Genomic DNA, 12,838 nt, shown 5'->3' with positions numbered 1-12,838 from the left:
GATTTTAAAGAATTTACTTAACACGTCAGCATTTCAAGGGGGTCGTTTTGCCTTACGTGTCAACACCTGGTAAAAATGTAAAAGCTTCTGCTATTATATATAGTATTAGATTAGATGTGCATATATGACCTTCCACATAAATTTGAGCACATTTCTTTGAAGCTTTTCATTTGGCTCCATATACATCATATCATTTGATTATTTTGAATCAAAACATCTTATTGTGAGATCGATGCCTGAAATTTTCAATATTTCCATTTGATGAGTTAGCCTTTGCCTTTTTGGGCATCATACATTTTATTTTGGTCACTTTCTCTTTTTCCTAGTCAAATACTAGTATGTGCGACAGGCTTTTGCAGCTCAATATCTCTTTTCATTTGGAGATTTACATTTGGTGAGCTCTTTTAGAAAAAACAAGAAAATAAAGAGTGGGAAGATATATAGGCATAGGTCTATGCATGTCTCAAGATCAATAAAATCATTCACTAATCATTCATGACAAGATTGAAGATCTATTTACAACAATCACATAGATTTCAAGATTTTTTTCCACAAAGATATGAGTGCAAATGAGACAAGTTAAGCTCGTAGATGCACAAAGCCATTAGTGCAAAGGTACAAGGTAAAACATGCTTTGAGACAACACTCAACAAAGTCGACCAAACTTTTTGGATTTTCTACTTTTTATGTATTTTTGGATTTTTGACATAAAAGTAAGAAAAGAATGATCAAAAACAATTTAAAAACATTTTTAAAATGAAACAAATAAACAAACAACAAATCAACACTCAGAAGCAATAAGCATAGAACCAAACATAATCACAAAGCATAGGAAGAAATGATGCATAGACATGTTATGATGCTTATGCATGAGTACCCTTCGTCACCCACACGTCACGTGCGTTTGGGGTGATATCTTTGACGGATTGGGTACGAAAGTTAGGACTGTCAAACCTTTTTGTGAAGCTTTCCTAGCAATTTGTGAAGGCACCGATCATCTTCATCATGTCCATCATTCCAGGATCACGGTTTTGACTTCTTATTTGCTCACCACCCCAAGACTTCTTGTCATTTCTTCTTCCTCGTGATCAAGGAGCGCTTGCATTGTTTAACGCTTTCAGCTTATGACAGTTGGGTCGGTATGTCCTTGCAATCCGCAATAGTGACCAATATGATTCGTTCTAGGAACCCGTTGTAATCTTGGAAGTGATCTTCCTCTAGCTTCGTGTCTAGCTTCTGATGGATTATGGACTGTATTGAACGTTCGTTGATCAGCCACATTCTTCTTCTTTTCAGTCTTAACCTTATCAGGAATAGACTCTTCCACAATTGCCTCGTTGGCCCTCACAAACGTCACTTCTTTGGTGACATTGGCTGATGAGCTACTCCCTTCGGTATATCCCACTCTGGACTTGTCTGAGACTGATTTTTATGAGCAAGCATTTCATTAAGTTTCTTGGAGGAGACACGGTCTACTTGAGCATTTGCTCGAAGCACTTCATGCTCAAGGAAACAAATTTTTGAGTAAGCTTCTAACAGCTTTCCATTCATTTTCTCCACTTCACATTTAGTTTCCTTGTATTGCACTATAAGAATTCTATAGTCTTCCTCGGCCCTCTTCATCTTTTTAATGGCTGCGTTAGCCACCTTAGCATATTCACCGATCTTCTCAAGGAGTGAATTGTAGGTCTCTTGCAGTTCCACTGCTTCTCCAACTTCCTCATCTTCAGACTCCTCAACTATTCCAATAGACTCCAGATCAGAGTGCTTACCAAGCTCCTTCACAAGTGAACCCAAATCATCTGAGGATTCCACATGTGCAATGGTCATGAATGCAGAGTAGTTTCCTTCTCTGTCACAGCTTTCCTCAGAATCAGAATTTGATGAATCTGAGTCACTTAAAGTAGTGGCATAAAACTTCCCCTTTGATTTCAAATAATTTGGACATTCTTTCTTGAAATGTCTGTGTCCGTTGCATTTAAACACATGATTCCCTATGAAGATTGGGGTTCTCTACTATCTTTCCTTCGGAATTTCCTTTTTTCCTTCCCGGAATTCTGAAATTTCCCTTTGTCACCAGGTTTCCCACTGTTCTTAAGTTTTAATAACTTCCGGAAGTTTTTTACAAGGTACGCCACATCTTTATCTACGGCATCTTCTTCCGAAGAATAATGAGATACCACCCTCTCATCAATTGTCTTAAGAGCGAGAGATTTGCTCTTCTTCTGCGTAGGTAGTGACAATTCATATGTCTGCAAAGAACCAACCAACTCTTGAACTTAAATGTCATCAAGATCTTTGCTCTCTTCAATAGCTGTTACTTTGGCACGAAAACTTTCAGGTAGTGACCGAAGGATCTTCCTTACAATTTTAGAATCCTTCATCTTTTCTCCCAAATTAAATTTGCCGACGACCACCTCGTTCAACTTGCTATAAAAAGAATTGAAGGACTCATCCTCGCTCATCTTCAGCTCCTCAAAGCGAGTGGTCAACATCTGTAGTTTGGTATCTTTCACTTTCTTTGTTCCTTCATAAGTAGTCTCCAGAATCTCCCATGCTTCCTTAGCAATAGTGATATATGAAATCCTGTGAAATTCTTCTGGAGAGACACCACAGAAAATAGCATTCAAGGCTTTACTATTAGCATTTGCTACCGTAAGAGCTGTCTTATCCCAAGTGGATTTGGTAGCTACCAGCCTAGTCCAACCCACTTCAACTGCATCCCACACAGCATCATCAATAGAACACAAAAATGCCCTCATTCGAACTTTCCAAAAAGCATAATTATTACCATAAAAAAATGGTGGCACTTTTAGAGATTGAGACCTATCCATCTCAATGCGGGGTCAGGGATAGCACTAAGGTGTTTAAACCACAACAAGTGCACCTACTCTGATACCAATTGAAAGTTCAAATAGTGTTGAAAACACTATGAACGTTTAGACCCCCAAACTACAAATTACCAATTCAAGTTTTGTATCAAACAATGTATGTACGGAAGATGATAACAAGCTTATAACAGAATTGATAAACAATCTAAATCATAAATAATCACAATCACAGCAGTAATTAAATGGTAAAGATAAAGGGAAGAGAGATGCAAACACAAGGACAACACATGATGTGTTATCGAAGAGGAAACTGAAGCCCTCAGCGTAAAACCTCTTCGCTACCCTCCAAGTAGTCAATAATCCACTAGGAAATGTAATTGGGATACAGGAACAGCAATAGACCCTCTGAGCCTAATCTACCTAGGTACCTAAGCCCTCCAAGCTTCTTGCTCCAACGAGGTTGTGCCGAACCATTTTCTTCTTTAGCTTACCGGATTCTGCTATAAACCATAGCATCAACCAATAATCATTGGTCCCTTCCGAACTACTTCCCTTAACACCAAAAGAACATTCTCACAAACGTGGATATGATGAGAAAATGATTTGGTCAAGAACCTCTCAAGGATGTATCAATGGAGAGGAAGATAGTAGAGGAATTTGAAGAGTCTCTTAGATGAAGATTGTGAATGAGGCAACCTTGTTTTTCTTTAGGGTTTCTCTCTTAAAATTATCTCTGGAAGCTTTCTACATTTCGTGGGAATGAAGGGTATTTATACTAGGGTGAGAATGGAATGCGAAGAGTTAGTTTTTTCCAAACAGGGTGTTCTGGCGACTTAACCTCACGACTGGGTTGAGTCGTGAGTTCAAGCTGCGAGCTAACAGCTTGGCTAGCCTGGGACTTTTGTCCTATAGTGCAACAGCTGGCATGACTCTTTAGCTTCTGGCATGTTTGGCATGTGTGCAGCTTCTAGTAGCTTGCAAGCCGTGAGCCACCTGCGAGATCCAGTCGCGAGTCCTTGCTTCTTTGCACAATCTTGAGCATTTCTTCACACTCTCTCACTCACTACCCTTACAAGATTCCCACCTAAATACATGGTTTCAAAGTGCTAAAATACAAGCAATTGGCATGGAATAAAGCCAACAAAATGGTTGATTAAATTCAACCTTACAACTTTGAAGTTTAGTCATCATCATGGAGTGTCAAAATTACTCTTGGTGGTGGTCTGGCTTTATTTTGGAAGAAGGATTTCGACTTAAAAGTTGAATCATCATCCTTAAATCATATCGATGTTATAATCATTGGTGCTAAAGAAAATGCGTGGAGGTTTACAGGATTTTACGGAGCACCTAAAACTCAGCTTCGAATTGATTCTTGAAATTTATTAAGGAACTTAAATGGGAAGTCTTCACTACCTTGGTTATGTGCAGGCGATTTTAATGAACTCCTCAAGTCTCATGAGAAATTGGGTGGCCATCTACGGCCCTATGGGCAAATGCAACTTTTCCATGATGCCTTGGATGAATGTGGGCTGTATGATCTCAGCTTCATTGGCAAAAAAATTCACATGGCTCAAGCATTATCCGACTGGAGGGTCTGTTTGGGAAAGATTGGACAGGGCGGTGAGCTCAGCAGAGTGGTTTTATCTTTTTCCAGCAACAAAGGTCCGAACTATTTCTTGTGTTTCTTCGGATCATAGTCCTATTATTATTCTCTGCTAGGGGATTGCACCTAAGAAACAAAGGCCATGGAGATTTGAGCAATTATGGCTTGAGAATGAGGATTGTCACGATACTGTTACAGCAGCATGGAGAGAGGTCTCTTGGGGTCTACCCATGGTAGAAATGATGAAAAAGATTGAGAATTGCCAAAACCAGCTACGTAGATGGAGTAAAAATTATGTCTACAATATTTCAAAAACTTTGTTGGAGAAGAAAAAATCTTTAGAATTGGCTGAAGCAGCAGCAGTGAGGGGGGGAAGTATGGATGTTTTCCTTAAATTAAAATTTGAAGTTAAACATTCTCCTCAGTATGGAAGAGAAATTATGGCAACAAAGAGCTCATGACCATTGGATGGTTTCGGGGGATAAAAACATAGGTTATTTCCACAACAGGGCTTCCCAAAAATTTAGGCGAAACACTATCACAGAGCTTAGGGGTTCAAACGGTGAGATGGTCTCGGGTGAAGATGAGATTGTAGCACTGGCAGTGGGATACTACAAAAAAACCTGTTCTCTTCTTCAACACTTGGTAATATTGAAGTTGTAGTGCAGCACACTCAGTGGATTGTCATTGAGGAGATGAACTCAGATTTGATTGCCAAATTTTCCAAGATCGAGGTGGAGATAGCTTTGAAAAAAATGGCTCCTCTAAAGGCTCCTAGTCCAGATGGGATGCCTCCAATTTTTTCCAACACTATTGGTCTTGTATCGGTAATGACATGGTCAAGGCATTACTCTCTTGCCTCAACTCTAATCATATCTCTTTGGGTCTGAATCATACATTCATCGCCCTTATTCCTAAGGTAAGGAGTCCTGAATCTATCATTGAATTTCGGCCTATTGCTTTATGTAATATTTTATATAAGCTGGTCTCTAAAGTTTTGGCTAATAGATTAAAAAGAATTTTGCCTCTAATCATTTCTGAACCACAAAGTGCTTTTCAATCCGACAAAGCAATTTCGGATAATATCTTGGTTGCTTTTGAGACTTCTACAGACAAAGAAGTATGGAAAAGTGGGCCACATGGCGCTGAAATTAGATATGAGTAAGGCCTATGACAGACTGGAGTCGATTTTTTTGCAAAAGATCATGGAAAAAATGGGGTTTCACAGTAAATGGATTGGATGGATCATGGAGTGTATAAAATCTGTTACATATTCTATCTTGGTGAATGGGGAAGCAAAAGGACATATTATTCCATCAAGAGGTATTCACCAAGGAGATCCCCTCTCCCCCTACCTTTTTCTCCTTGTCACAGAAGGCCTAAATGGACTAATCCAACATGCAGTGGATGAAAGGGAGGTTGAAGGTGTCTCTCTCTGCCGTAATGGCCCAAAAATATCTCATTTGTTTTTTACAGATGACAGCCTACTTTTTTTGTCAAGCTTAGATTGAGGATATTAATACTATCCAAGAAATTTTGGGAAAGTATGAAAAGGCTTTGGGACAAAAGATAAATTCGGAGAAGACAAACATTTTTTTCAGCAAGGGAGTACCCGAATCCTCCAAAGACCTATTAAAAAATTTGCTTGGAGTTCCAGAGATCAAAGAATATGAAAAATACCTTAGGTTATTGCAGTGATTGGTAGAAGGAAAAAGGCAAAATTATTTTCTCAAATTGCAAATTGCAAGGTTGGAAGGAAAAATTATTGTCTCGGGCTGGAAAGGAAGTTCTTTTGAAGGCAGTGGTACAAGTCATCCCTAATTTTGCTATGAGCTATTTTAGATTGCCTATAGGGCTCTGTCAAGATATTGAGATGCTCATTCGAAAATTTTGGTGGGGTCAAAGGGGTGATAGACGAAAAATCCACTAGAAGAAGTGGGAAGTTTTGTGTCAACTAAAGCCAGAAGGGGGTCTAGGTTTTAAGGACTTATGTAAGTTCAATGAAGCAATGTTGGCCAAACAAGTGTGGAGATTAATCCATGATATAGATTCCCTATTTTATAAAGTTTTCAAAGCTAAATATTTCCCCTACAGTTCGATCTTTGAAGCAAAGTTAGCATTGAGATCCTTTGCCTGGAAAAGTATTTTATTTTCTAAAAAACTTGTTGAGAGGGAAGCTCGGTGGAGGGTTGGAGATGGAAAATTTATAAGGATTTTTCATGATTCATGGTTACTGAATTCACCATATGGTAAAGTGGTTTCCCCTCAAATTTTTTTAGCACCTGATTCCACGGTGGATACACTTATTGATGCCTAAACAGGTTGGTGGAATACTCACCTCATTGATCTTTGTTTCTATCCGCCTGAAACTGCACTTATAAAGTCCCTGCCTCTGTGTACCGTTCCTTAATTTGATATCCTTATTTGGCCTACAGAAAACTCTGGTATTTATTCTGTGAAATAGAGGTACAAAAGTCTCATGGAAAGGGCTACCCTTGTTGCTGTCAGACTAACAGTTTCTGTTGCACAGAAGTCTTTTTGGAAGAACATTTGGAAATTGAATGTATCGGGGAAAATCAAGCATTTCTTATGGAGATCATGCACAAACTTTCTGCCCTCAAAGAAAATCTAAAGAAAAGAGCCATTCCTATCGATCCCATCTGCCATCTCTGCTCAAGGGAGAATGAATCTGTTCTCCATGCTTTGTGGGGCTGTGAGAAAGTGCAATCGGTTTAGGCAACAGACTTTGGTTGGGTTGACAAAAATAAAGTTGTCTTGGGTTCTTTCTCTGATTTAGTGCAGCTGATCTGGGAAAAACCCCACACAGTCCCATTGTTCAGCATCACAGCATGGTCTATATGGCACCACAGAAATAAATCTCGCCTCCAGGAACCTTCTATGCCGTTGGCTAGAGTTACGGGTTTTGCAAGAGATTACCTTTAAAGCTTCAAGACTCAAGGAGCTCATGAAAGTCCATCCACGGGCAGTAGAAATCCTTTTTAAAAGCTTTGGCATCCTCCACCCCAGGACTATTTCAAGACAAATTATGACGGGGCAATGTTTGATGAATCAGATGAAGCAAGCCTCGGTGTAGTCATCCAAAATTCTAAGGGCCAAGTTATGGTTGCTCAATCCGAAAAAATCAAGAAACCACCTTCAGTTGTGGCTTTGGAGCTACTGGCAGCAAGAAGAGCGGCAGTCTTGGTTTCTGAAACAAGTTTCCAGCAATCTTGTTTTGAGGGTGATTCAGAGGTTGTAGTAGAATCTCTACGTGGTAGTGGTATGGAAAATTCTGCTGTTGGTCATATTTTAAAAGACACTTTATCTTATGTTAGTTTGTTAAAAAACTATTCTTTCTCTCATGTCAATAGGCAAGGTAGTGCAGTCGCACACGCCTTAGCTCAAAGAGCAAGACTTTCCTATACAAGTCTGGATGGAGTTTGTTCCATCAGATTTAGACGCTGTTATTTTGGCTGACTTTAAGCCCCTTGATTAATATTATGAAAGTTATTTCCTTCAACCAAAAAAAAAAAAAAAAACTAAATGTCTTCAATCTGAAGAAGAATGAGAGATAGAAAGTGAGATAAAAATTGGCAAAGCGTATGTGAGTTTGTGAGTCTTAAGGTGTAGGAGTTTTAATTTATATATTTATCCCCGTTAGTTGAAAACTTGTAAGTGGGTATGATGAGGGTATGGAAAGCAAACTTGGAAAGCAAACTTGCCAGGTTTGGATGTGGGGGAAATTAAAGGTCTGAGGTCCAAGAAAATGGAGATAGAAGAATCAGTGGCTATTGTTGAGGATAGCCTTGGAAGATCTCCTATTGCAATAAGATACTTTGATGAATAAGGTTATGATGCTAGATTATGTGTCCTTCTATATTGTTTTGAAAATCAAATTATCATTGTTGTCTTTCCATTGGTTTAAGTTTTACTTTTTTCTAACGGTATGCATTCTTGTCATTGAATTCTAACCCATACAAGTTTTTGGAAAGCATCTTCATTGGCTGTAGACACCACATTTTGCACCCCTTACAACTCGGGCCCCCATTCCCTAATGATGTTAAAATTCTAAAGTTCAAGGTTGGTTTAACGCCCGATCAAATGGAAATTGACTTAAGGAAGGTGTTTATGGAAAATATAACTTATTTTTGGACCAATTAAACTTTTTTTTTAAAAGAAAGACCACGAAACCCTAGGGCATGAGTACACATACATGCATATGTGCACGCATGCTCAAGTTCTACATAAGCATGCTTCATGCATGCATACGCATACATGTGCATGTGTGCACATGCTAGGGTTCTAGAAACTTTGAAAGGCAAGTTTTTTGTATTTAAACTAGGTTTGGAATGAATCCCACATCTTCTAAGAGCCACCTCAAACTCTATTTTTCAAATATATAAAGCCATAAATGGTACTTTTTCAAAGAGGACGGATTCTAGTGGGAAAAACACATAAGATTTGCTGGAAAACAGTGAATCAAAGAGGTAGTTTTTCACAAAATATCCTCAAGTCAATTTTTTTTATTAGGACCACTTCTGTTCTTGATCATTGAGTTCTAAGTTTACTAATTTGTCTTTGATTTGATTGTGAATAGATTGACTCAAGGGAACAGTCAAAATCAAGCTCTAAAGAGTTCTAGTGTAGAGGTAAAGTTTCTAACTTTGGCTATTTTCTTTTCTTTGTTCTTCTTGTGATCTTGTGTTTATATATGTGTTTTAAATGATTTAATATGTTTGTTTAGTCTAGATTTATTTCATGTTTGTGTTGGAAGCATGTTAGGTTATCAGATTTCTCCTTTCTTTTGCTTTTTCTTTGCTTTTTGTTTTGGTTTTCTGAGTTTAGGGTCAGGTGTGTATGCGTGCGCATGCATCTTGCATGTGTATGCATACTCGTAGTATTTGTACGCATACAGTTAGGATGTGCACGCATGGCTTATGTATGTACATACCCATGCACACTCATAGACATGCATGCGTTCGTATGCTAGGGTTTTAGAAACTATGAAATGAAGGGTTTCTACATCAAAACTTGGTATGGAACGAATTCCGCATCGATCAGGAGCTGCCCCAAACCCTTATTTTTCGACTATATGAAGCCATAAATGGTACATTTTCAAAGACGAAGAATTCTGGTGATAAAAACATAAGATTTACTAGAAAATAGTGAATCACAGAGGAAGTTTTTCACAAAACATCTTCAAGTCAATTTATTTGGTTGGGACCTTTTCTGGTCTTGATCTTTGGGTTTTAAGTTTACTAACTCGATTTTGAATTGGCTGTGACTAGATTAACAGAGGGGAATGGTCAAAATCAAGCTCTAAAGAGTTCTAGTGTTGAGGTAAAGTTTTTGACTTTGGCCCTTCACTTTTCTTTGTTTTTAGTTGTTTCTTTATGTTGTATATATGTTTATACATTCACAATATGTTTTTTTAGTCTAGGTTTACTTTGTGTTTGTGTGTTAAGCATGTTAGGTTGTTAGATTCTTGTTTTCTAAGTTTTTGTTATGAATTCTTCCAGGTTCTGTGTTTCGGGTGTGTATGTGTATGCATTCTTCATGCATGCGCACGCATACTTATGATATGATCTTAGGCCGGGTAGAAACATAAGATATCAAAATAGTAGTCCGAATTTGGTGTTAGGTAGAGGCATAGGACATCTTAATTATAATCTCGATTCTGGCCAAGTAGAAACAGTGGATATTTGAATAGTAGCCTTGGTCTTACGCAGGGTAGAAAGAGATGATATCTGAATAGCAGTTTCTATTTTTACCGAGTAGAAACAGAGAATATTTGAATAGCGGTCTTGATCATAGGTCAGGTTGAAACAGATGATATTTGTATAGTAGTCCCGATTTTTGCCAAGTAAAGACAGAGGATATCTGAAGAGCAGTCTTGATTTTAGGCCGGGTAGAAACAGAGGATATCAAGATAGCAGTCCCAATTTGGCGTGAGGTAGAAACAAAGGACATCTGAATCGCAGTCCCGATTCTTGCCAAGTAGAAACCGTGGATATCCGAATAGCAGCCTTGGTCTTAGGACGGGTAGAAAGGATGGATATTTTAATAGCATTTCGAAATTTTGACAAAAAGAAACAGAGGATATCTGAATAGCAATCTTGATCTTAGGCCGAGTAGAAACATAGGATATCTAGATAGCAGTCCGAATTTGGTGTTAGGTAGAAGCACAGGACATCTTAATTATAGTCTCGATTCTTGCCAAGTAGAAACAGTGGATATTTGAATAGCAGCCTTTGTCCTACGCAGGGTACAAACAGAGGATATCTGAATGGTAGTTTCGATTTTTAACAAGTAGAAACAGAGGATATTTGAATAGCAGTCTTGATCATAGGTCGGGTTGAAACAGATGATATCTGAACAGTAGTCCCGATTTTTGACAAGTAGAAACAGATGATATTTGAATAGCAGCCTTGATCGTAGGCTAGGTAGAAACAGAGGATTTGTAGATAGCAGTCCTAATTTGGTGTTAGGTAAAAACAGAAGAAAACTGAATAGCTGTCTCGATTCTTGCCAAGTAGAAACAGTGGATATTAAAATATTAGCCTTGGTCTTTGGCCAAGTAGAAAAGACAGATATCGGAATAGCTGTCCCGAATTTTGCCAAATAGAAACAAAGGATATCTGAATAGCAGTTTGATCTTAGGCAGGTAGAGACAGAGGATTTCTAGATAGCTGTCCGAATTTTATGTTGGGTAGAAACATAGGACATCTTAATAGTAGTCTTGATTCCTGCCAAGTAGAAACAGAGGATATTTGAATAGCAGCCGTGGTCTTATGCAGGGTAGAAATATAGGATATCTGAATAGCAGTTCTAATTTTTGCTAAGTAGAAACAAAGGATATCTGAATAGCAATCTTGATCTTAGGCTGGGTAGAAATAGAGGAAATCTAGATAGCAGTCCCAATTTGATGTTAGGTATAAACAAAGGACATCCGAAAAGCTGTCCTAATTCTTGCCATGTAGAAACAAAGGATATCTGAATAGCAGTCTTAGTCTTAGGCCGGGTAGAAATAGAGGATATCTGAATAACAGTCCTAATTTTTTCCTAGTAGAAACAGAGGATATTTAAATAGCAGTCTTGATCATCAGCCGAGTAGAAATAAAGGATATCTGGATAGCAGTTCGAATTTGGGGTTAGGTAGAAACAGAGAACATCTGAATAGCCATCCTGATTCTAGCCAAGTAGAAACAGATGATATCTGAATAGTAGCATTGGTCTTAGGTTGGGTAGAAATAGTAGATATCTGAATAGTAGTCTTGGTCTTAGAACGGGTAGAAAAGACGGATATCAGAATAGCTGTCCCAAATTTTAACAAAAAGAAACAGAGTATATCTTAATAGCAATCTTGATCTTAGGCCAGGTAGAAACATAGGATATCTAGATAGCAGTCCGTATTTGGTGTTAGGTTGAAACACAGGACATCTTAATTATAGTCTCGATTCTTGCCAATTAGAAACAGAGGATATGTGAATAGCAGCATTGCTCTTACGTAGGGTACAAATAGTGGGTATCTGAATAGCAGTTTCGATTTTTACTAAGTAGAAACAGAGGATATTTGAATAGCAGTCTTGATCATAGGCTGGGTTGAAACAGATTATATCTGAACAGTAGTCCCGATTTTTGACAAGTAGAAACAGATGATAGTTGAATAGCAGTCTTGATCATAGCTCGGGTAGAAACAGAAGATTGGTAGATAGCAGTCCTAATTTGGTGTTAGGTAAAAACAGAGGACAACTGAATAGCTGTCCCGATTCTTGCCAAGTAGAAACAGAGGATATTAAAATAGTGGCCTTGGTCTTTGGCCAAGTAAAAAAGACGAATATCGGAATAGTTGTCCCGAATTTTGCCAAATAGAAACAGAGGATATCTGAATAGCAGTTTGATCTTAGGCAAGGTAGAAACAGAGGATTTCTAGATTGCAGTCCAAATTTGGTGTTGGGTAGAAACAGAGGACATCTTAATAGTAGTCTCGATTCTTGCCAAGTAGAAACAAAGGATATTTGAATAGCAGCCGTGGTCATACGCAGGATAGAAATATAGGATATTTGAATAGCAGTTCCATTTTTTGCCGAGTAGAAACAAAGGATATCTAAATAGCAGTCTTGATCTTAGGCCAGGTAGAAATAAAGGAAATCTAGATAGCAGTCCCAATTTGGTGTTAGGTAGAAACAAAGGACATCCGAAAAGCTGCCCCAATTCTTGCTAGGCAAAAACAAAGGATATCTGAATAGCAGCCTTAGTCTTAGGCCGGGTAGAAACAGAAGATATCTGGATAGTAGTCCTAATTTTTGCCAAGTAAAAACAGAGGATATTTAAATAGCAGTCTTGATCAGAGGCCGAGTAGAAACAAAGGATATCTAGATAGCAGTCCCAATTTGGAGTTAGG

The 12,838-nt window shown here is 38.3% G+C and overlaps 1 protein-coding gene across 1 annotated transcript; it reads right to left on the bottom strand.

The window, feature by feature from the left end:
• Positions 1-1,353: 1,353 nt before the first annotated feature.
• LOC136064131 (uncharacterized) lies at positions 1,354-2,834 on the bottom strand. Its single transcript, XM_065765466.1, has 3 exons — positions 2,367-2,834; positions 2,110-2,252; positions 1,354-1,963 (listed from the first exon to the last, which is right to left on the bottom strand). Exons 1-3 carry the CDS (start codon positions 2,832-2,834, stop codon positions 1,354-1,356), a joined length of 1,221 nt encoding a protein of 406 aa, XP_065621538.1.
• Between the last annotated feature and the right edge of the window lie 10,004 nt (positions 2,835-12,838).

This window comes from Quercus suber, unplaced genomic scaffold, assembly GCF_002906115.3.
Source record: "Quercus suber isolate HL8 unplaced genomic scaffold, Cork oak 2.0 scaffold_631, whole genome shotgun sequence".
Classification (NCBI taxonomy): Eukaryota; Viridiplantae; Streptophyta; class Magnoliopsida; order Fagales; family Fagaceae; genus Quercus; species Quercus suber.
The sequence above is the reverse complement of the archived record's forward strand: the minus strand, read 5'-3'. Positions and strand labels throughout refer to the sequence as shown.